Here is a 25,513-nt window from a genome sequence, read left to right on the forward strand (position 1 = left end):
TGATTAAGGACATGTTTGGAACAGTGACCTGGCTGAAAGCAGAGTTTGTCAGCCCATGTCTTAATCCATCACTTCCAAAACTCACAGGTGTTAGACCCTCTACGTATCCGTTAAAGGGTATTCACATCTGTAATCCTGTTTATGTGTTCTCTCATGCCAAAGGGAGAAGACAGTTGCAAAAAACAGAGTGACCACTCACAGGCTTAGAGGTTAGACATAATGGTCGACAGAATTAAAGCCCTCAGCGCTGTCTTGCTTTGGCAGGTAATGGTTATGCTTCTGACATCAACAGACAGTTCAGTATCGGAAATGTCAATTCAATTGTTCTTCTTTAAGACTGTAGAAACCTACCCATACAGCAGCAGGAGCAGAGCCAGAACAGGAAGGTTGGCAGCAGAAACATATGACTTTTGTTGAAAACAGACAAAAATGATGATGACGAGAGTAGCTGGCACTATATAGTTGCACTGAAACAAAATGGAAAATACTGTTGACAACAGGTTTTATTCACAAAAATACTGGCTATAGCTATACAATGAAAGATCAGTTGGTAAATTGTAATACAGCAACTTTAAGTGTATACTGTAAACAGCTGCAGCATTTTGATTTATTTTTGTTGTGAGACATTGATATTTAATCTAAAGGCATTTTTAATAGTTTGTGTATTTTTCATTCAAAACATGTTTTAAAGTTTTAATTAACTTTGGTACTGTACCTACAAAACCCCAAGTTAATGTTTTGTGAACATGCCAAGACTGCATCTTTCTTTAGAAAGCACTTTTTACATTTAAATTTGGAATATTATTGCCACCATATAGTAAAGAGCTTTTTCAATAGGTAAGACAATGACAGTCTGTATTTGAATTCCCTTAACTCACCATATCCCAGATGAAGTTTGCAAGCCAGTAGAGGCCGGGTCTGACCCCACTGATGAACTGCATGTGCTTGGACTTGCTAACTCTCTCTTGAATGAGGTACACTACAAAACTGGCCGGTACAAACGACATGGCAAAAATCACACAGATAGAGACCAAAACATCCACTGAGGTTGTGATCCTAAAGAAAGAAAAAAAAACCCATTTAAGTTCATGTTTTAACATAAATTGTGACATGAATGCATATCTTGTGACATATGGGAAGCAAAGTGGGCTTCTTAGACTGAGAAATGACATCTCCTATACAATAAGAGACTCCTTACAGATGGCTTCAATTAGCATTACATTAATAAAAATAAAAAAACCCTGTTTATCATTGAAACATTGCAGACTGTTTAGAAATGACTTCACGTTACACTATGCTATAGGTACAATACTTACAGTGCAACTTGAGAAAGCTGTTCTTTGGTGAGGTTCAGAGGGTGATTAAAGGCGCTGATTCCATACAAACTGGGATCTTTTCCCTCTGGTAAACTGGCACGAAGAATACCATTGTTCATCACATTCAGGAAGGCCCCGACTCCATGCCATCCTTTGTTATTAAACCAAATCTAAAAACAGCACAGTTTGTCAGTGTATTAGTTCATCTCTATCACACACTGTTTTGTGAAATTGGTTTTCTGAAGGTCATTATATAAACAACATTTTTAGAAGTAAATATAGTGTCAGCATAGTTTTTGATTCTTGATAAAAGTTTATAATGACAAGGTGGACCCTGTACTTTACAATAACAGCTAAGCAGCTATTTCATTGGCAAGTGCCCCAAACTGTCAGACATTCAGATATGGTTACCTAGCAATGTGGTGTGGGTCTTCAAAAAACCACATTGACTACCTGATCAGAGTTACTGAGGCAGGTGTTTATGGTGGTGAGTTATACAGGATCCAGACTTGAAACAGGCCAGCAATGCAATAAAGAGAAGGACTGTAAATAAATGTAAGTGGACAATGTAATGACTTACCTTGACATTATCTTTGGTATCCAGCCCTTTAATGAAGCCTGATAAGCTGCTCATAAACCGATCTCCAGCTTTCCCCTGAAAGTAAGTTGAAACAAAAAGTATTAAAAGGGAGTAAACAACCAATTGAAATCTCTCTTTGCCAAACTAAATTCCGCAGACACTAAAGATTTTACCTGCTCTATGCTGAAGATCTTTCTGATTTGAATTATGGCATCGGTGAGTTCCTCGCCAGGAGGAAGGACTTGTAAACTTCTAGCACCCAATGAGAATCCACCGTACCTACATCAAAATGGTTTCCTTTAATGGATTATTCTCAATAAGCAACATACAGTTAGTGGGTGTTTAAAAATGAAAAACAAAATTGAACAGTGCCAGTATGGTAATGGAATCTTAAATGACTGTACTGTAGATTCAGTATTTAAAGGATTTAAATGTTACACTTTAAGCATGTTACTTCTGCTGGCTGTCTGGTGGTCTGACAGTCCAGCCATTTGTTTGAGTATTTCTTCATGTTTTGTCAAGATCTTTTTTTGTTAATTTGTGAGAATGCCACACTAGTTAAACCTACACAATTATGATACTATACACAATAACAGATAACATTCCTGATACTAAACTTTACACAACAAATACATACCTAAATTCATTGACCCAAATCTTGTTCTTCAGACTGTGAACATAAATTACACAATTACACAATGTATTTGAATAATAAACAATACAGAAAATTCAATAAATTACTACATTTTCAGGCTACATTATATATATATATATATATATATATATATATATATATATATATATATATTTTTTTTTTTTTTTAGTTTTTTGAAAATAAATTGAACTAGATTGTGACTAAGTAATTGTTTTTGTTTTGTACAGTAATACTTCCAAATAAATGAATTGCTAAAGTATTTAAATTTATCAGGTCCTGCTCCTTATACTGTAATTCCCATTCTCTTGAAAATATGTCTGATAATACCTTTTCCCAATGATCTCAGCGTATGTTTTCACCAGATAGTCAGATATATTTCTGCCTGTAAGGTTCTGAAGAATGTCTGTGGTACCACGAGTAATCTGTGAAAATACAAAAAAAGTTTAATAAGACCTTAAATTTCCTCAGAAAGTGGTTTGAAGAAAACAAAAGATCCAAACATCCACTAAATTATAGCTAAAGTAAACAAGCACTCATAGATAGGAGTATATAGTACAGTACACTTTCCTTGGGACATCATTAAGGCGATAAAAAACTATACAGATTTAAGGTGACTTTTTCTGGCAACTAATGAAGAATATAGTAGATATAGTTAGATATAGTTTTCAAACAACAAATCTGAAATCGTCTTGATTTTAGCAACTTTATGAAAATTCCAGCTTTTACCAGTTGGCAGTCAAAATGTTATTTCCAATACCTGAGGGGGAGGCAGCCCACCAGCTCCAGCAGGGCATTCAGGGAGCATTTTCTTTTTGTCATCCTTGCTACATTCACAAGGTGGAGACGGGTTTTCCATCGTCCAGTTTCCATTTAAAAAAATGTCCATGACACTCTGCGGTACTTCGGGCATGGTCCAATCACCATTGTCAGTCATGCACGGGGTATCACTGCACAGGAATGAACAAGACACACAGTAATGACACCACCGAACCCGGAGACAAAAAACAGGTATATACCATAAAAAAAAAAAAAAAAAGAACTGCAGTACAAAATACAAAGAAATTGGAAATATCAAAGCACATATGACAGCAGGAATAATGGATAAATGCTATTTTAGAAAACACCAAATGAAAACTTCCAACTTTATGACACTCAATCAGAATTCTAAAGGTAAAAACTACAAGAAACTAAGACAAACAGACAGACATTTTGACTTGTGCACACTGAAGAAGGCACTAGCCTAAACATAAAAAAAACAACATGTAGACAAGCAAAAAGTAAAATTGAATTTAAAGTATTGTATACTGAAGGTCAAGGTGAATTGTGAAATATACATCAGTATCTATTATTCAAACACTGTAGTGCCATACTTACAGAATAGGGTCTCCACTCATACAGCGAGTACCAAAACCAGGCTTGCTGGTTAGAGCTCCAAATAATTTCTGTATGTGAGCATCCTCAGGGGCATCATTGCTGTGAAAAAACATTCAGACCAAATGAATATTGCACTCAGGCTAACTGCTGGCTTGTAACCCAGTTCTGAACAATTCTGTGACATAACAAACACTCTCTGTATAACACATGCGACTCAGCAACATCCCTTGTATAACGCAGAACTCTCGCATTCCACCCTAACAGAAACAGACTTCATTGAGACTTACAGTATCATGGAAAGCTGCTAGCCCTATGGTACTTCACACCTTATAATACCGATTATAGCATGCAGAAATTCTCCTTAAATGTGCAAAAGAGTACATTATATTTAGAGAATTACAGTAACAGCAATTCATAAGAAAACTTGTTTAATACAAAATTAAGGACCTGCATTCGACTCTCTTTTAAAATGATGTTGTTTTATTACCACAACAAAATATTGTGAGATTTCCAATATAGATAACAGAAAGATAAAAGCTTGATATAATTCTCACACACTTGTAATGGTCACGTACCTTATGAAAGTGTACTGCTCACCATACATCCATGGCTGCAGTTCCAGGCTTGGGTATTTTCCAAAAGGAGGGATGATCAGGCTGAACACCAGAGCAATGCACACAAACACAGCTGGTAACACAATCTGAAACAAATGAGATGTCACCTTATTAACAACATTAGAACCAAAGCGAACGGGAGCATCTTAATAAATTAATACAACAAAGAGAAAGTACTCCCCCTTCTAAGACAGCCCTTTATACTGCGGAATCAGTTATAAGGTGGCACTGACCTGGCTCCCATTTACCCATAATGCCATTACAGTAGCAGCTGCATACTTGTTATAGGACGGAACACAAATACATCTTACCAAAGTCTGCCTTCACAACAAAGGTTATTCATAATATATGCCAATTACATGTTACATTTTAAAGTATTGCTTTACCTGAGCAAAGAATCCCTTCCTGGAGCGCCTTGCATGCAAAAATCTTTTCCAGAGTAAAGCAACAAACTGCTGCCTGATAAGACTCCAGCCTTTCACCTTGAATGAGCCTTTCCCATCCATTCCGCTTAGCAGGTCTGTCTCTCTCGACTCTGTAAAGCACAATATAATATTAAAAAAAATGTGTACGACACACCAGAAAACCATTCACACATTTCAGAATAATGGTTGTATTGGTCATTTCTTTTTTTTTTTTTTTTTACAATATTGCTACCTGGATCAAGATCAGAATCATTTAAATCAAAGACATCATCCTCAGTGAATGGTCTCAGGCAGCTTTGTCTGTCCCCAAAAGCATGTCTCCTGTTTCTCCGTGCAGGGATGGTGCCATCTGTAAAAACACAGACATATGTAAATATTTGTTCATTCTACAGATTCAACTCGAGTTGCCCTACCCTGCCACTGTCATTATGGAGCATTCAGTTATATAGCTTATTAACTGCTGTAGCAACACACACCATTATGTGGCCCTTCATGTATATTAAATAGCAGCATACATGGATCTCTAGATGCGTTTTTCTGCTAATGCCTCCATAAAATACCCCAAAATATGAACGTAAGAAATTGTAGGTTTACATGAAGTGAATTATTTTCTTAACTCAAGATGTTTTAAAGAAAAAGAGCTACCTGAAATTTCTACATCAACTCCACTGTCTTTAGCCACTTTAAGGAAAATCTAAAAAAAACAAAAACAAAAAAACAAGAAATAATAATTTAGCATTTCATTTTTTTTTTTTTTTCAAATACAACATATAAACTTATGCTCTTAACACATGTGTTAGGTTTGGTATGAATTCACTTTGTAAAATAAATCTACTTTGGTAATATACTGTAAAGGGCTCTTACCTCCTCCAGCGTGGTGTCTGAGACTCCATAGCTGGAAATGCCCAGGTCTGACAGTCTGTCATCAATTTCGTGGAACAGCTCAACAAAAGCACCATCCTTAGCAGATTCATATGGTAAAACGTAAGTCAGCTCGTGTCCAAAATCTTCAACCATTCGAGCCTTCGGAACATGCTTCAGAATGACGTTTGAGATGAGAGACACATCTGAAAAGCAAACACAGAATGGATGAAATGCTTTTACTATAGTAAACGTTTATAAGGGTACCTTCAAATCAATACCTTCAATCATAAATTCTAAGGTACGACTATAAGAAACTAGGACAAGGAGATGCTTTGGCCAATGCAAAGTTTATTTAATTCCTTGTACTTCCCATCCATTCCATATTTTTTTCCTGTACAAAGGATAAACCCTTAAGTGAAAATCTATGAACAACACATAAACACATTTGTGGCCCAGGAGCTGAAGGGTGGATTGTACAGGTACCTACCTAATACCATAGAAAACTTTGGAATTTGCATTGGTATGAATAGTGCAAGTAGAGTCTCTTACCTACAGTGGTTGTGTCACTTTCATGGTCGCTACCAAGTCCAGCATCAGAACTGCTTTGGGAAACACTGTCGTCCTATTAAAAAAAAAAGTATAGGAATTTAAATGTATTATACTGAGTGTTGCTGCTATTGCATGGAGATACGAGCCAATTTGTTTTAGGATTACCGTATTTGGTTTGGTGAAAAACATGTTATAAAATACACACCTTTTTAATGAACGATACTGTGCTGCTGCTGTTTCTGCATGAACTCAGGGATGGCTCCACATCTTTTTTGACCAGGGTCAAGTAATAGCCTGTTCCCAGTTGATTCTTCAGATAGAGTGATGACCCAACACAGCACAGCTTCCCATGAGAAATAATGGCTATTCTGTCGCCAAGAATATCTGCTTCGTCCATGTGGTGTGTTGAAAGGATGATCGTGCGGCCTGCAGCAAACAAGAAAGGTGATTTTTCCCCCCTCCGTTCAGAATATAGCAGATTACAACCTTTTTTTAAAGAATGAAAGAGATACATAATAAAATACAGTCATGTTAGAAATTAAAAACTACCCTTACCATGGCGATATTTTAGAAGCAGATCCCAGATTCCTCTGCGGGAGTAAGGGTCTACTCCAGCTGTAGGTTCGTCTAGAATAACGACCTTTGACCCTCCAACAAAGGCCAGGGCAACTGATAGTTTCCGTTGCATACCACCTGAAATAGATAAGGGCACATGGAGTACACAGCTAAACAAAGGTTTAGGCTACATATACATTAAGTATTAAAACAATATATACTGTAGTTACTCAGTACACATATCTGTAAAATGTGTAATATACGATAGAATTATAAGACACGGGTGGCGCATTCCTGACATGTGCATTTTCCTTCAAAATAACAGTGCATACTTCCTATATATACAGTATATATATATACAAAACAAAAAACAAAAAATAAGTGAATGGACAAAAAGTTACCAGAGAGCTGGCTTGTTTTTGCTTTCCGTTTGTTTGGCAGGCCTACGTCCAATAGAATCTGTTCCATCTCTGCTTTGACCTCCACTTCAGACAGTCCTTTCAGCCGGGCGTAGAACCAAATGTGTTCCTCAACAGTCAGCCTTTCCATTGAAAAAATGGAAAATCAATTGACTTGTGAGATTATACAGTACAATAGCAGACCAGTAACAGAAATGGCGGCCTTTTGGGGTTGCCTACATAACACTGCAATATTAAACGTAAGCAACCTCAAGAAGGTATTACTTACTGGTCAAAAAGAACATTGTGCTGAGGACACACTCCGAGATTTTGTCTGATTGTGCTGAGGTCAGAGCGGATATCTTTTCCCAGAATGTAGGCCGTACCGGATGTAGGCGGGAACAAGCCAGTCAAGATTGACCTAAAAAAACCCACAGTATTTAGAGCTCACAAAATGTTAAAAAGCTAGCAAAAGTTATTCACTGCGGCGGTGTACAATTTAAAAAAATGATTGAAATGACTTCATGGGAGACTCCTTTATGAGTCTCCCATGTTGTTCTTTTATTCTTTTATTCCTGGGGTTCGACGATGCTGCACTTCCTAACATTTAAAACAGTGGTCCTCATAATTCGTCCCTTGGGGACCCAAAGTGAACTACGTGCATGTTAGTTTGCATATCCTTATAATAGGAACGTGTGCTGATGACACTTGTATAAGTTATTAACTATAAAGGTTAAACATTTGATGTTTCAGTTTTTACACAGCAGTTCACTTTTTTTCAGTTTCCTTGGGCCACACGGTCACAACAAATATCCTTTAAATGATCTTACATAGTGGTGGTTTTGCCAGCTCCATTGTGCCCCAGAAACGAAGTGATCTGCCCTTCGTAGAAACCGAGAGTAAGTCCATCAACAGCAACCTTCTTCCCATCTTGATAGATTTTAACCAAGTCCTCAACGAATACTCCAAGTTCAAGATGTGCTGGCTCTTCCTCAATGCAAACTGAAATGAATATATTAAAATAAGCTCAAATTTAGAGCACATAACAAAAACAAGTCAAATAATGTCTATGTAGAAAGAACACTGTAACAAGTTGCATTAAAACACATAGGGTCTGTTTGGAAAGAACTGTGCCTCAATTTTTTCATGGAAAAAACGTTATAAAATTAGAATGAAATATCTTAGTTGCGTATAGGAGCAGTGAAATTGTTGTTTTGTGGTCTCTTACTGTTTTTTTGTGGGATATATTTTATGGTATTGTGCCTTATTTACTAGCCACACAACAAAATAACCCTTACCTTCAGAGTTTTCTTTTCTGGTCGATATATGTTCTGGCATTTTCTGCTGTGTATCACCAAACCAGTATGACTTGGTAAATGGAAAATACCATGGTCTGGGAATCCCATACTGGCCTAAAGAAAGAATGTCAAGAATAAAATTTTCGTGAAACTGCAGTACAGATTACATTCCTTTTTATAAACATTTCTGTAATGTTCATACACATATATACTTTACTTACAAGACAAAATAATTTGAGATAATATATACTCGCATTGATGGCTTCAGTTGCTAAAAAATATATTTCACTGCTGTGGTTTGCTGACTTTAGGGTTCATTCATTCATGAAGGGAGCACAGTATACGTACATTGGCCCAAAGCCTTGTATGTTGTCTGCGAAAATGAGTCATTTGATTATTAGAGTTAAAATAAAAAAAAATGTTATGAGGGTTTCTTACCTGGGAAGACAGTTTCAATGTACCAGGTCATCACTCCATAAAGAAAAGCATCGAAAAACATGATGTATATGGAGGTAGTGAGGTTGTAGTTGTCTTCCTCTATAGGGCTGGAGAGGAGATTGTTCCACTGAATCCCAACCCCCTGCTCTTCAAAGAGCGCAAAATACTCACAGCCAAACCCAAACGCCACTGGTGATAACAAACTCTGAAAGAAAACAATGGACAGAAGAAACAAATAAAGAATTTGTCATTCACTTGAACAGTGTAAATAAAAAAAAATCCTCTCTTCTCTTTGCAAAACTCGAAATAAACAATGCAGTTTAGATGACAAAATAATAATTACTTACAGCTATGACTTTCACAGTAAAGCCCACATAATCCTGCCAGGCTACACACAGCACGTACGGAAGGTAGAGAGTGAAGTAGATGATGCCTCCACAAGCCGCAGCCAGGTTTGCCCTCGAGAAAATGGTGCTTATCAAGAAGCATTGCATTATGGTCACGACAGCAAAGGTGGCAAGAAACACAAAAACTACACTCGGGTCACTATAGGGCAACAGGTTTCCTTTCTGCAGAGACAAAGACATAAAACAAAAATGTACTACTAGAAATGATTTCATCTGGTGAACTGAAGCTTTACTGGAGAAAAAACATTGGTCTGGCACAAAACTTTGAAAACCCAGACATACCTTGAGTATTAAGACCAAAAATGAGGCACTGATAAGGAGAGGAATCAAGCTGCTGATGAACCAGCTCAGCCACAGCATGCTGTTGTCCAGTCCCATAATCCTCATTGTCTCCTTCAGACGGGCTTCCTTCTCATAGACGATGCCTTTGATAATGATAGCCACTGAGTAGATCCAAGCCAATGTCATGAACAGGGGCAGAGAGCGACTCATCACTCGCAAAAACCTGGATATCAAAGAACTACACTTACAAAACAGTTTACCATTCTGCTGCAACAGAAATAATGTAGACAAGCATTTCGGCTTGTAGTCTCAAACAAAAGGTGTTTCTTGTACGTTTGATCCAATACATTTTCACATCTGACCTCACAAATGTACTTGTTTGAGTTGCCAAAAGCAAAAATTATATTTACTTTAAGTTTCTGCTTTAAAAAAAATAAATATATATATATATATATATATACTATGCAAAAATATGTAAAGCTGCACAGTTGTTTTGGCTCGTAATTTATAACAAGATTAGTTTCTGCTGAGTACTTAAAATGATTATGTTCTTTGTACACTGTTTTAGCCACTTACTTTGGTAACTTGAGATATGCTTGCATTGATGGTTTAAATTATATGAAATAATACTTCTTTACTGCATGACCTTTTAACTTACATGTCATCCACATAACATGGGTAAGGCATCTGCTGTATATAAACTCCAGTTTTCTTCTCAGTGCCTGTAACAGCTCGGATGATGCCCTGTTCGATCACATCCTGAAGGTAAGTAAATCCGCCCCAGATATAGCGCATGTCTTCAAAGGGATCTGCCCTCGGACCAGGGTCCCAGTACCTTCAGAACACAGGTAAAAATAGGGTAAAAAATCCACAAATAATCTATTGATTGAATAATGGGATTTTGCCTCTATGGTATGCATTTTGAATGCCAAAAATAATCAATTTGTCATCCATTTAGAATCTCCTTTAGATGCAACAGTTGAATAAATGGCCAGTGAAATTATAGCTAGATTATCTCTTCCCTAACTAAAGATGAAAGTGATGCATGTGCACAGGTAGTGGACTACGTACCACTTCCCTTTGTATTATATAGAAATTGAAGTAGAATGATCGTACCCATCTTTAATCTTGTTGGTTCTCTCCACATTGTCAATGTCCATTCGGATCTTGTAATCTACATGCAGAGGCAAGTCGCTACTGTTCGATTCTATTCCAGGAAATACAATTCCAGCCCAAAATCTTCTTTCATCAAGCAGCTTCATTGATGTGTTTATTAATCTCTCCTCAGTGGGAACAGGCTCCAGTTTATCCAAATTCACACACTTTAAAAAACAAAACACAAAAACATTCATTCAAAATGTCCAAACCTAATAAAATCATATATTTTAGTACATTTCGTTAATTTGTGGTCTCTGATAATATTTCTTGACTCAGAATAATCATGTGTACGTCTGTCATACAGGAAAATGTTAGACCTACAGTAGCATTAATTTATCACAGCGGTAGGTCATTTTGACATGAATTATTTCAATAGCTCTACATCCTTTAAAACCAGCCTTCACCACAGGAGGCCTGGCATTGCTTCGGTCAACAGAGAAATGGAATTAGGTAAGCACACATTTCTTCCTGACATAAATTAAACTAACTTGGAAACTGAGCAGGTGGCCCATCTAAGGCAGGCTTGATGCTTCTTTCTGGGCCTGTGCCAGTCGATAAATAGAGTATTCTGGTTTCCATGGTTACTAACCCTGTATGGTGTAATATGTCTGCACTACTGTGCATACCAACCTCCATGAAGCGTGATATAGTTAGAATAGCATGGTCAGTCTCATTGAAAACATCCCTCCATGTGTACACTGAACTAGTTTTCTGAGAATCTTCAGTGCGCGCTGATAAGAAACTGGAAATCGCTTTCACAGACCAGCCAGTTCCGCTTAACTGTGCATCCAAGAAACTTGAACTTGCATTGTTCTGGAGAAGAGTCTGGATTTGGAAAAAGAAAACAAATTATCTTAAAATATAACATTATGAAAAATACATATTTAAATTAACCATTCAGTTATCAGTGTGCTTAAAAAAAAAAAAAACGAAGCTTCAGAAAGAGTGAAGCTTCAAAATGACTAGAACTAAAAAGTATTGCAGGTATGTACAGCAACATTCCACTAGGTGGCAATCTAACCTTATGCTTCTCCTAAACAATTGCAAGTGACAATTTCCACAAGTGTATGTGCACTTTAGTCAACCAACCATATTGCAAAACCAAATTTGTATAAATAACATCCTTTAACAACCTTTGCTGATGTTATGAAGATCTCTTAAACTAACAGTAGTACGTAACCCAATCTTAATAGCACTGTAGGACAAAGCAAGAACAAAGACAGCCACAGCTGTATGATTGGTGGAATGGTACCACAACTAACGTTTTGACATTTGCTTTCACAAATTGTATCATAATGGTATTAACCAATAAAAACATTTTAATCCACTGCAATACCAGAATGTGTGTTAATGTATCAGGGCCATGGTCCAATATTAGTTTTTCAAAACCACTATGTTGCCTTTGTTGGTAAAAGTGATGGGCGGCTAGGGATTATTAAGGGTAATACATTGGTTTTTTTCCCCATTCAGAATTATAATGAATTTATAAATATACAGTTACCTTATTATGTCTTTACAAACATCACTGAAATGTAGTGTTTATTATAATAGTTTCTGTGTGTGCAATACCTTTCAAAAACACAAACATTAAAGACAAAAACAGTGACACAGAAACAATGTTGGGTCTTTCTCTGGCTATTGATTACTGTGGAGAATTCACAATGAAAGCCAGAATCTTTTTTAGCTTTGGGAATATGTCTGTGAGCTAGCTGGCACCAAAAACAATTATGGTTCTCTATTTTCCCAGTCAGAGTACTTGACTTACCCGAACGAGATCCATCTCCTGGCTGCTTTCCATGAATTTCCAGACCTTTGGCTTAATCTCGTCCCACATGCCGCCAAGATCTCGAAACACACCCAGTTCCTGAAATGTCTTGTTAACCTAGCAGAAACAAAAGCAGCTCATTATCACGTTCAAGGCCCACAGAAACTTCAAAAGCTTTTATTTCTAAATATAATTTTTATTTGAAACCCCCATCTTACTAATGCCATCCTCAGTAATTGTATGACGAAGTAATTGACATTTAGTTTATGTAAGGCAGAAAAAGTTTAAACCTTTAAACAGTAAACAAAAATAAAAACCTCAAACAGTATAGCTTTTAATGAATTTTTAACTGAACATGTCCAGTTTCATGGATCTTTGTATGCATTGTAAATCACTGTAATTGAACGGTGTGTCTGAAAAGGCAAATTGTGAAAAAAATACAAAAGTAAAAACTAAACTATAAATACTAAATCATTTTGACTTTTTCACTGAAAATGTGTATGACAGTTTAAATGGTAAACAATTAAATGTTTTAAATCTACAGCCTACAGCCTTGGTTTTATACTGCAAATTAAAAAAAAAAAAAAAAAAAAAAACAGACAGTCCCACAAAAGCTGTAATTTGCAATTACCTCATGAATGATTCTTTGTGTGGCTGGAGTATCTGGAGTGTAGAGAATTTTACCAATGAGCAGAGGCTTCAGTGCTCTCCAGATCATTCTAGAGACTGGGCTGGATTCAAAATTGTTCATCATATTATTGCAGTAAGGAGCTAGAAGAAAACAATGATAAAATGAGGTTATGTATACAGTAGTAGTTCGGTTTGTTCTGTTGTCACTAAATGTGAGGTACAGGGGTTAGAACATGTTTTCATCAGTATAAAACTCTGAAATGTCTCTCCGTCTCTACTTTAGAAATGATTTTGTGTTTGAAGCTGTGCATAAGGTAGAGGGGGTTTGACACACCTGCATTCTGTTATGGTTAAATGGGCTGTCCCCTCAGTGGATATATTCATTTATTTAGCAAATAAACATCCCTGAAATCACTGTTTCCCTGCTGAAAACTAATTTCAAGCACAATGGACAAGGTTGTTTGGTTTTTCAGATTGGTGAAATCAATTCATCTTGACATAGCACTATACATTTGCTCCCTGTGCAGCAGGTATTCTGATCCCAATCTTGCATTGGATACTTACTGGTTGAGTTGTCATAAAAAGAAGTCTCATCTTCTGTGCTGTTTCCCCCAAACAGTGCTTTGTAGTTGTTGTCCTCGTACCAGTTCATTGACTTGATCTTGAGTCCACCTCCTTCTGGGTGACCACAGACAATCCTGGACACAGCCTGGTACATCTCGCTTGGAGATCCACTGCCGTTCTCGGTCAGGAATAGGATCTCATTCCTCATGTCATTCCAGCTCTTCATGCTGGACAGCTACAAAGGCATAAATACATTGGTTATATTGATCAGTGGGTTTTAACATCAAGTATGGCAAACAAAAAGACCAAGAGTTATGTGACACTGGAGCGACGCAAAATAAATAGGATTGAATCCTATTTTTTGCAATTTGTTGCGCGACAGCTAGGGAATTAACCAATCAGAGAACAGCTTCAATGCACGTGGTCCAGCAAGGTGAAGCAGTATCCAGAGATGGAGGAAAAAATAATACTTGCCGTTGAAAAAATACCCAGAGCTTTATGACAAAGGTCATCGCAATTATAAAGATACAGATTTTATATACAATATATGGGAGTCCATTCCGAAGGAACTGAATAACCCTGGTATGTATGATTTATTGCCATATATGTTGAATATATGTTGAAATAGCGTCAGAGAAGACACTCATAATTCCCACATCACGTTGTTGAATATGTATCAATCTAGTTTTGTCAATAGCAATTTTAATAGTTGTATAGAGCTGCCAGTTTTCAAACCTGTCACATTGCCTCTGTGTCACTTCTGGTGTGCCTGGTCATGTCGCTACGAAAGTATCTTGTCGCCCAATGAAAAATCGCATCGCGCCTGGTGTGTGGCAGCCTTAAGGGTCTGCTAATGAGTTGGAAGCAATAATAATGGTTGAAAATCATCAAAGACTAATTGTTGTTCTTCTAAGCTCTACATGTTCAGAGACTGTCATTCCTGTGCCCAACTGTGTCAAATTCACATATGTACGTTTTTTTTCCTAAACACATTTGTTCTGGGACAATTTATCATGCATGAATATTGATTCAAAATTTTAAAAAAATAATAATCTAATATTCTTTCATTTAAATTAGCTGAGAAAACTTATAATTAGTAGCGAGTTACAGTAAAAAATATGTTCCATGAGTAAAATAAACCCAGTACCCAGTCAAATGGCCAACGTAAAATTCATGTATGCATTGTTTTCCTTTGTATGACATCTGTCTATCTGAGGAATGAACATGAACATGGATATTTTTGGTACCAAATTATAAGCAGCATTTCTTTGAATATTTGAGTATTTCCCTGCTCTAAAATAAATAGGTTGTTATGTAGTTCCTTTTTGAAAATTGGTACATGTGCTTATTTTACAGGTTCACAATCTATGACTTAAAGCTATAGTTTCACGCATTTTTCATACAAATTATTTTCCACAAGACAACACAAATAAATATTTAACAAGTAAATGCTGAAAATAATAGTTGTGTAGGTTATCCTGTAAAATGTTACCAGAGGGGAAAAAAGCATCATTTGAAACAAAATGTACCCCCCTGTTAGAATTACCTTTGGGGAAAGTTAAGAAACTGCAAACAAACTGGTCAAAAGGGTTTTCTACCTAACAAAGAAAACTAGTAAACACACACCAAGGAATTTACCTTTTAATGTGAACATGACTGTGCTTGTCTTTAGTGAATTTCTAGACATGCTTAAAGAAAGACATGCGTAACTATTTAGTAGAAATGTTGACAATATTGGAAACAAAACAGGCTTCCTTGACCTTCTCACAGATTTTAATGAATTCTGGAAACATGTTTTCTATGACTATAATCCTCCTCTCAGCATTGTGCAAGACCCTCACAATAGGCAAGTAAGTACACTGAACTAAATCTGCTCCACAGTGAACTGATCTACTAATTCTCTTGACATTCTATACTTCCGTAGAAAAACATCTGCTAGAACAAAAGTTACTTTCGGTCATGTTACAAATAAGGGATGCTGTTCATACTGGTGTGCCTCAGAATGAACCTGCTGCAACTGTTGTCCAAAAATGCATATTGCTCAGCACAGGAATTAGTCAGCCACATCAGCAATTTTACCATCACATGGTATCAGTTATGTTTAATACTAGACAAAGCACAAGCAGCAGTGATGTAAGGGGAAGCCACTGTAACACGACACCCAGGCGCATTCTCATGCAAGCCTACTCTTTTTTTTTTTTAAAAGCTTTTGTTAAAACTATATTTCGTTTATTGTTCTATCGCAAAGGGCTCAGAATCAGGAGATTTTTTAACAGTGTTTTTCAGTCGTGTTGCAACAACAACAACATAAAAAAGGTGTAAAAACACTTGTTAAAGTCATTTGAAATGAGGAACAACCTGAAGTGCCCTCCCTCCTACAGTAACCAAAAGGTTACTTTAGTTCACTGCTGAACCGCACAGCAAGATTAATTTTTAGACAGGCGGACTTAGAAAGGGAACATAAAGATCCCCTTTTCAAGACTGTACTGTAGTCAACAGCTGCTCAGTGTAAATACAAAGTCATTTTTACAAATGGACGGATACATACTGTGCATGGTAATAGTCTGAGCACACACCATGCATTTCTATCTTTCTAAGTTGCATACATAAGCCTTCCAACACTAACTACTTACTAGCTCTTGTTTATTGTGTGCAGCCCTTATTGGCTGTACTTTCATGTACTAAGTAATTGACTTGAGCCATCAGAACTTGTTGCACTCATGACCAGGGTCAGCTTGAAATGTTTTTCTGGCAACTTCTGCTTTAAATTTATTGTCCTCTGGTTTGGCACCAACAAGCCAAGCACAAGACCCAGTGCTTTTCTGTACTCCCTTGTTGGAATCAACAGACAATGTCAGTGACGTACAATGCCTATCTCCCACTATGGACACACATTACACAGTACACCATGTCCAAAATCCATGCACAACAGCCTAAACATGCTCAAGCTTAATCAATACCAGATAAGCTTTTTCTAAGCTAAATCAGCATTTCAAGTATCAGCACTTTGAAATTAGTTGTTTACCATGTCCTATGCATTGCTTATTGACTTGCATCCTGTGATGATAATGCAAAGTTTCATCAAATTGTCTCAATCAATGCAGGAGAGTCTAAACTAGTCTAAACACCTCCAAGAACAAGCACAAAGGAATGCCATACCAAGTTTCATCAATATTGTGTAAGTTGTTCTGAATATGCACATATCTTGGCCTACCTAACGTGGTCAAAGAAAAGTGCTAATGGTGGTCTGTGTAACCAGACAATAATAAGCATGGAGGCGCCTACACTCATTTATTCACCCTGCAAAAACGAATCATGTTAAGTGCCAGTTAATCATGTCAGACCCACAGTACATAACAATACATTTACATGCCAATAAAGTCCAGATGCAACAATTTGTGCAATGGGGACATTCAGGATCTGGTGAAACGAGAACAAATTCTTAGTATTTTAAACCAATTTCCAGCCAATGGCAGCATGAGTTATTGCAGCTGGAAGAGAAGGTAAACTAAAGGATGGAGTTTCGGAGAAATACAAGTTTGTTAAAGATGTCACGGGTCTCTTTATTTATTTATTTTAATGCTTCAGTCCAGGATAGACCCTTGAGGTGGAACATCTTGCTTGCAAAGGTGTCCCATTGGACTACAGGCAGGTTACAATTCATATTCGTTCATTCATACAATAAACCATATGATACAATATGCTAAAATTATACACCATGAGCGGAATACAATTAAAAACAATTACAATAACAGATCCTTAAAATCAGGAAGAGTAAAACCTTATTTCAGCAGGAAGGTTACTCCAGTTTGATAGAGCAAAATAAACAAAGGAACACTTTCCAATGGACTTCCTAACAGATGGAATATAGAAATGAAGTCTACTGTAGTTGTTGAATGTAATGAATAATTTATTAGAACAACACTGTAAGACTGGTCACATAGGCTGGCATTTGATTTTCTACGCACTTAACGATAATACCAGGCGATTTGATCTATGTATGAAAAGGTAGTGTTTTCTCATTATTTACGAATTAAGTAGCTTACATGTTGCATGTATATTTTGCCTATTTTTGAAAATATTATTTAAAATATATATTTTTTGTTAAAGTGTGGTATTTATCTTTAAGGCAGCATTTTCTCAAGCAGTAAATGCTCTTCACTTTCAAAGTATTAATAGTTCTAGGCTTCATCTCCTACACTGACACTTTGAGGCTGTATTCCTCCCTAAGGCCACAGGTTACACTCCACTTATTAATTATCTTACCTCAACTACCAGGGTTCCCAGACTCTCTAAGAGGTTTTCTGTGGCTTCCGATACCAGCTGGATGGAATGAGGGTCAGACTTCACTTTTTTCTGCAAAAGGTGGAAAAGAAGCATGTCAGATCAAAGAAGAAACTTTACAGGTCAGTCATCAACACTAAACTGAAGGGCAAGTATAAAAAGGCTGCATACCCTCACTATTTAAATTCCTGTAGTCGTTTTAGGAAATTGTAATTTTTAAACTACAAAATGCTTACAAAAAGTGGAACCTTCTGGGGTGAGGGTTAAGGTAATCCAATACTAGCCAAAACACCAGATGAACAATCATGGGGTTTCCATGCTGGTCAATTTACATGTGAAATGGCAATGCGCGTGCACGTTTGGGAGAATTACTCAGGTAAATCAGGGATAGGGTAAATCTTATTCACTCGTGTAAATGACGAAACACACGGGAAAACCACGCCCAGTTTCGCATGGAAACTTGCATTTCACGTGTAAATGTTAATGAGCGTGTTTATCCTTAACTATAAATATTGCAAGGGAGCAGGTCAGTTGTTACTGTGGATTCCAAGACGGCAGAAAGTAGTGGCTGATGGGCGATTTTATGGTTAGCAGTGGAGTAGTTCACCTTAATGCTAATGCGGGCAGTCTTTTTTATTATTGTTTTTTGCTGTGTCTTGTCTGTCATGTTGTATGTATCTTGTGGGTTTACAGTTCTGTATAAAACCACTTACCACGACCTGCGTTATGCATTTGTTATTGTATTAAAGCAGCTGTGTGGAGTAGTGGTTAGGGCTCTGGACTCTTGACTGGAGGGTTGTGGGTTCAATCGTAGGTGGGGGGACACTGCTGCTGTACCCTTGAGCAAGGTACTTTACCTAGATTGCTCCAGTAAAAACCCAACTGTATAAATGGGTAATTGTATGTAAAAATAATGTGATATCTGTATAATGTGAAATAATGTATAATGTGATATCTTGTTACAATTGTAAGTCGCCCTGGATAAGGGCGTCTGCTAAGAAATAAATAATAATAATAATACCCTTGCTGTAAAAACTACGCTAAAGTTAAACACGAAGAGCAAGTGAGCTGCTTAACTGAATTAATTACAGTCCTTTTTTTATCCCAGCTATGTCCAAAGACAACGCGCGTCTGCCCTCCATGTTAATAAGTATAGTTTGTGAACTGGATGTCATAAGCCGGCTCGATCGCAACAACATCCAAGTTGTTGATGCCCTCTCAGAACTGACCAAATAAAATTGCAAACGAACGTATTGATTGTGTTTTATTTGTTTGAATCATTAATATTTAACACAGCAGTAAATCCAACACAACTTAAAAAAAAGGAGAGCATCTCTGACAGCACAAGCCTCCTCAAATTGAAAAACAATTTGGTCAAGAGCAGTAAAGCACATTATTAACCAAGCAGGCACAGGGTATTTTGCTTTATTACAGCAGCTTAGATTCACTCGTGTAGCAGTTCTCTGTGCATGGAAACCACATTTTTACAAAATGTTACTAGTAATCTTCAAAAACAGCACGAGTACTTTACTCATAGGTAATTTACATATCAACCCCCACCTTTCCCATTCATTTGCATGACGTCGGGTGAAAAGCCCGGTTTACTCGAGTAAAATAAACTGAGCGAATGGAAACCCAAAAAAGCATTTTACACAAGACATTTTTCTCGTTTAAATGTCTCGAGTTAAAAAAAAACTTGCATGGAAACCCCATGAATGTCTTTTTAGCAACAAGTCTTTCATACATGACGGACACACCATTGTATTATTTTTCTTACTAAGTTCATCTATGATTCCATTCTCAAAGAAAAACAAATCTTTCCTTGAATCCACAGGACTTAGGAAAACAAAAGAGGCATTCATCTTATGTACTGTAGTTGTTATGTGGCCTTTGGGATTGTTGCCCAAAGCTTTGACTAAAGTGTTCCATTTCATTTCGACATTAACCCTCTTCCCTTGACCTATAACCACCACCAACAGTAGCCTACTACCAAAACACGAGTCTGCAGCTGCCAGTCAGGGGCAGTTTGCAAAATTTGATTCCGATGCCCCTATCACGGCTGCCAAAAATTCAGGACATGTCATCATTTACAAAAAAAATGCTTGAATAATACTGTAATAATAATAATAATAATAATAATAATAATAATAATAATAATAATAATAATAATAATAATTTTGAAAACTTTACATGTTAATTTTACAAATTCTCAACTATTATTATTATTATTATTATTATTATTATTATTATTATTATTAATAAACCCCGCTTAAAGCAGGGAATCAATCAAGGGCGAGTTTATGTTTATGAATCAGTGAAAGTTTCACGCCGTATTGCACACTGTACACAAAATGGATTGTTTTGCAATACCAAGCAAGCCCAAATTTCCCATCGACTGCATTAGCAGGACTGGTATGCTGTATATTGTAACGCTCCATGAAAATAAACAGGTTCACACAGGCAGTGTTTGTCCAAAATATTTATTGTGAACACAGATAAAATAAATACAAAGAAAAGGACCGCTGTCAGCCGTGGATCACGACAAAGAAATAATAATAATAATAATATAACTGTCTATTCTCAGTCTCTCACTTGCTCTCCGCTTTACAGCGCTGTTTCAAAATGATTATGCCAGAGAATACGTTCTTGTGTAAGTATTTATTTATATTAAACATGTTCCTTCATATAAAGCTACAGATTTTTTTTTTTAAATAGGCAGTGCATATCACGGGTATGTCAAACTGTGTAACAGAGCAAGTTTATTAATAAAATAAGTATTTAAAAAATAGTTTGCCGAGGCTGTCGTTAGTTTAGACTTGACTGTAGAAAGTGTTCAATAACTCCTAGTTATCAACAGCATTTTGCTGTCGTTCACACTTATGAATAGCAGGTTGACGCTCAGGACTGATGAAAACTTTATGCTGATGAGGTAATCATTAACCTTTCCCTGTTTGTTAAAAACATGCCTTCATAGACGAAAATCGTTTGGGCTTAACGACGCATCTGAATTCTCTTATGAACAGCAACTGCCGTTAAATAGGCGGCTATGGACGAAATCTGATCATGTACTCCTGTTTTCTCATTTCGACAGGTATTAACCCTTTATAAAGACCCCTAAATGTCTTAAAATGCTTTAAATGAGAACTTTGACACTCAAATTTTACCACATCATACAGCATTATACAGTATAACAAAAAAAAAAACAACAGTAATTAACATTTTAAAGTCTTAGTCATGTGTTTTTTTTCAGGGTTGTGCGAATTCTTCAAAATGGCTACTACATTACAACTCTTTAATAACTCCAACTGTAGCAACTTAATTATTGCAAATTTAAACTTATACCCATGAATAAGAATGAAAGTCTGTTTTGTCTCAACAGTGTTGCAGAGAATAACACTCTGCCGTCAACGGAGTTCTGACTGAAGGGTACCCTTTTAGTTATGGTGGGTGCTACAATAGGAGGACTGTTTTTCTTACAATACAATGAAATATCCGTGTAGTTCATTTCGCCAAAACAAACCAGTGCAGGTGAGGAATTATTACATCCTGAGTCCCGGGGACATGTTTAAACTTAAAAAATGAATGGTAAGAAGCAACCAAAAAAGAAACCCAACAGTATTACTAGGAGAACACTGCAAGCCTATCTACACCCCCAAGGCATGCAGCCTGCAAGATGCAACAATATGTTACGCACACATAACTGCATAGATAAACAAAGCTTTTTTGAAAGGTTGACTAAATATGGGCAATTACCTTCATGTACAAAGGCACAGTAATTGTATCTGTGTTGAATACAGGAGGATCATAAAGTCATTGATCACTTTAGTAACATGATACCATATTCATACCCATGTCTGTTGGGTTGCCGTTGCTGGTAAAGCTGTGGTTTTCTGTTGGCATTCCATGGGTTGCTTTAGTGTGCTATTGTAGTATTATTCACCTTTTTTTTTGTAAGGACATTGTAAACTAATTTCATTTGTCAGCTTGTATTCCTTTTTACTTACCCGTATGGGTTTTACAAAATCTAGGTTTGCAAGAAAAAGTCTTTCTGCGCGATTCAGCCATTCTTTAGATGATGTGCAGATGATGTGTTCAGAGACTGAAGACACTCTGCTATCAGATATGGTGACAAAGTCTGCCAATTTCGTTACATTGCAAAGGTCCTTCAGACGCACACCAAAGCCTCTTGTGAGCACCTGAAAAATACAACACATAAGTAAACGAAATCTATATAAAAATTGTCTTCCACTTTACATGAATCTTTGTGTGTGTATGTGTATATATATATATATATATATATATATATATAAAATATGTACTGATATACAAATACAGCTTAAACACATATTTAGTAATAATAATAATAATAATAATAATAATAATAATAATAATAATAATAATAATAGTCCTCTGCTTTTACCTTTTCCAGGTTTACATCTGCATCCAGTATTTCTTTCACTGCAAACTCCGGAAATGAAGCATTTTCCCGAAGAAATGTTGACAAGGTCTCATTTTCAATGAGAAAATCTTTCAGTTTAAATCCTGTTGAAAATAAAAATACATTATTTATCTGTGCTATGAAAAACAAAACGGTACAGAAAGTAAAATGTGCCAATAGTTTTTATTGTGCTCTATTTATTGAGGGGTGAAGAATAATACAATACAATAACGTACAATACAATAACCTCTGCAGCACTTATCATGAAAAAAAAACATTCCAAAAGCACATTACAATCAGCAGGTTAAATAGACTTTCTAAACAGGCATAAGACTTTAGCTAGGATATAACTTCCGTTAATAACTACTTCTTTATAGCTAGCTAACATGATTCAAAGACTCAACTACTGAATGGCCCACAATCTGGAGTTCCAAAGTAGGGAACTGGAAAATCTCACTGAAAATCCCACAGTGGTGATTCTTAAACTTATTATAGAAATGTAAGGTTGTTCAGGTTTACTCAGACTGCCGCAAAAGGTAAAACATGCCAAAAATTCATGAGTGAAGAAGCAGCAATAATGGGATAATAAACAGGTAAAGAATACAATAATATGAAAATGCAGATAGTATTCTCTCTATATATAGACTTCTCTTTGTAGAAACGAGTTCCTTTTACTGTTTAACATTTACAGGGAATGCTATGTTGGAGGATTCCAGGCCATTTGTTCAGCCTTTGGCAGAACATTCTGGCATGGTAACAGCTCTGATTGAGAAAGTAACACTCCCCCCATGGCTGAGTACACCCGGGTTACTATCGGTCATTGCTCTTCACCCTACATTGGTAGGATTGCATTTCAGTCTGCTGCTAAGCTTCACAACAGCAGTCACGCGCATGCAAAATACCAAAGACCTCAATTGCATTCACAGTCAGAACCCATTTGCCTCACACAAATCTCTCTTAAACGTTGAAGTATATAGTTTAAGTGTACTGCTGAACATCTGTACAGTCTCTCCGATTACTGAAGAACGTTTTCCCTGGTTTCTCTTCAACAGTCAAAAACTTAAAGCTATTTTAAATATGTTATAGTAGACATACAGCAGCTAACTGAAAATGTTACAGAAACCCCTGCAGTGTTTGCAAGAAACAAATAACTTTCCTTTGCTGTGTTTGCTGTTGTCCATATCGCAGAAGTTTTGTTCAATATATTCCTGTTAGTTTAGATATTTTTTTATTCACACATCATAGGTAAATAAACTAGGGGATTGCCTTTTTTCAACTTTTACTTGCGAACTTTCGCCACAAGAACGAGGTTTCTTATTTGAAATATCCCAGTGTATCCAGCTTGTGCTCCCTCACATAGCAGCCCTCGTCCCTTATTGAAATGAGTAGAGTATGGTAGGAGCAGAAAACCAGCATTGCTGCAGGAGGGTGCATGTTCTGGATATATATTTTTTCTCTCCTGGCAAACGCTCCAGAGAAAATGTTGAGAAATGTATTAGCCAGTTGATTTATTTGTATTAGCCAGTTGATCCGTGATGTGTGATTAAAATAGGTTTAAAAATATAACGCTGTGATACGGACAACATGGGACACAGCAAAGGTAACGTAATGAGTTCCTTGTAAACTTTGCAGGCTGTTCTGTAAAACCTTAAGTGTGTCCCACTAGCAAGAGACATCCAGTAAAAAAGAGTTAAGGACTCAGCAACCACTTTTGTCCTGAATACCGTTTCAGTTGTAGCTGATTTTATATATCTTTATTGGAAAATGTTTCAGCCAATCAGCTTCCAACTCTAACAGACAAAATGCCCGCTGTGACATCAGAGCTATGATTAATATCACTTTTTTTTTTTTTTTCACTTCTCCATTTCATTAGTTTGCGAGTGTCCACTATCAGCGCACCTTGTAGCGTACCTCAGCACAGATTAGCAGCTGATTTCCTGCTGCTGGTCTAAAAGGCTCAGAATAATGCTCTGCAACCTATCTTTCCTGTTTCAATAATAACAACAAGCTGCTCAGACTTCACAGACTGCTGTATTAGCGGACAAACTTTTTCCAGTTCACTGACACTTTCCACATACACCTTAAAGCTACCATGACAACAACAAAAGAATGTTTTAAATATTGTTGTCACTGTTGTAGTCCACAGATGCCACCAATCTCAAATTTTGTTGGAAAGCTGCTATCAAGATGATTTGAAAATATCAAAAACAAAAGGTGAGGCCAGAACTGTATCTCAGAAAACATCAGCGACTACTGCAGTGGTATCCAAGAAAAATGGTTAAGGACCTAACAGCAAACATCACTGCAACAAAACACTGCTCAATCTATTATATTGTTTTTATAAACGGTAAACTAGGACGTTACATTTAGCACTTCATGGTAGTTGATGGAACTTTCTTCAGATTTTAGATTTACCAGTATGTTTGAAAAACATTATCATTAATAACCACTGTAATAAATAAATGTCAAAAGCATACAGCATATTCCATCCCCACAACTGTAAATTTGATCTATCGGTATCATGAAAAAATATGTGCATGTTAAAATGTGTGACATAAATACAGGTTCATTAATGCTGAGATTGTAATAATCAATACTACGTGGTAAAGCCAAGTTTTATCACTGTACCAGAGCCTTGCAATTGTTAACGATGTGCATTCATATCATCCTGATTCCAAAAGTTATGTCAAAATAAGACAATTCATATTCTTGAAATTCCACAAACCTGCATTATCACAGTGCTTGCAGTAATCTGTTTTAGTCAGATTAGAAAGCAAGGACTTGGACATTGAAGTTTAACAGATTGCTTTAACAAGTGCTGCTGTTACAATATCAAACTTCAACAATAAACTTACACAAAGTCCACTCGGTTTCCAAAACAAAGCTGCAATTCAGTGTAATCTATCAGAAGGAGACAAG

The 25,513-nt window shown here is 36.6% G+C and overlaps 1 protein-coding gene across 1 annotated transcript in view; it reads right to left on the reverse strand.

The window, feature by feature from the left end:
* LOC117420799 (phospholipid-transporting ATPase ABCA1-like) overlaps positions 1-25,513 on the reverse strand; it is a 47,860-nt gene that overhangs the window by 9,939 nt on the left and 12,408 nt on the right. The window contains exons 6-38 of the mRNA XM_034034440.3: positions 22,577-22,698; positions 22,161-22,352; positions 18,139-18,228; positions 13,873-14,107; positions 13,310-13,449; positions 12,679-12,795; positions 11,544-11,738; positions 10,872-11,077; positions 10,414-10,590; positions 9,756-9,978; positions 9,414-9,635; positions 9,067-9,271; positions 8,629-8,742; positions 8,161-8,332; positions 7,620-7,751; positions 7,334-7,473; positions 6,933-7,070; positions 6,583-6,803; positions 6,378-6,450; positions 5,829-6,031; positions 5,610-5,658; positions 5,197-5,313; positions 4,926-5,074; positions 4,501-4,625; positions 3,926-4,024; positions 3,309-3,498; positions 2,879-2,973; positions 2,534-2,566; positions 2,070-2,175; positions 1,897-1,971; positions 1,317-1,486; positions 879-1,056; positions 352-467 (exon numbers count right to left, since the gene is read on the reverse strand). Coding sequence (XP_033890331.3) covers positions 352-467; positions 879-1,056; positions 1,317-1,486; positions 1,897-1,971; positions 2,070-2,175; positions 2,534-2,566; positions 2,879-2,973; positions 3,309-3,498; positions 3,926-4,024; positions 4,501-4,625; positions 4,926-5,074; positions 5,197-5,313; positions 5,610-5,658; positions 5,829-6,031; positions 6,378-6,450; positions 6,583-6,803; positions 6,933-7,070; positions 7,334-7,473; positions 7,620-7,751; positions 8,161-8,332; positions 8,629-8,742; positions 9,067-9,271; positions 9,414-9,635; positions 9,756-9,978; positions 10,414-10,590; positions 10,872-11,077; positions 11,544-11,738; positions 12,679-12,795; positions 13,310-13,449; positions 13,873-14,107; positions 18,139-18,228; positions 22,161-22,352; positions 22,577-22,698 — 4,819 coding nt within the window. The remainder of the gene's footprint in view (positions 1-351; positions 468-878; positions 1,057-1,316; positions 1,487-1,896; positions 1,972-2,069; positions 2,176-2,533; positions 2,567-2,878; positions 2,974-3,308; positions 3,499-3,925; positions 4,025-4,500; positions 4,626-4,925; positions 5,075-5,196; positions 5,314-5,609; positions 5,659-5,828; positions 6,032-6,377; positions 6,451-6,582; positions 6,804-6,932; positions 7,071-7,333; positions 7,474-7,619; positions 7,752-8,160; positions 8,333-8,628; positions 8,743-9,066; positions 9,272-9,413; positions 9,636-9,755; positions 9,979-10,413; positions 10,591-10,871; positions 11,078-11,543; positions 11,739-12,678; positions 12,796-13,309; positions 13,450-13,872; positions 14,108-18,138; positions 18,229-22,160; positions 22,353-22,576; positions 22,699-25,513) is intronic.

Source organism: Acipenser ruthenus, chromosome 1 (genome assembly GCF_902713425.1).
Source record: "Acipenser ruthenus chromosome 1, fAciRut3.2 maternal haplotype, whole genome shotgun sequence".
Taxonomy (NCBI): domain Eukaryota; kingdom Metazoa; phylum Chordata; class Actinopteri; order Acipenseriformes; family Acipenseridae; genus Acipenser; species Acipenser ruthenus.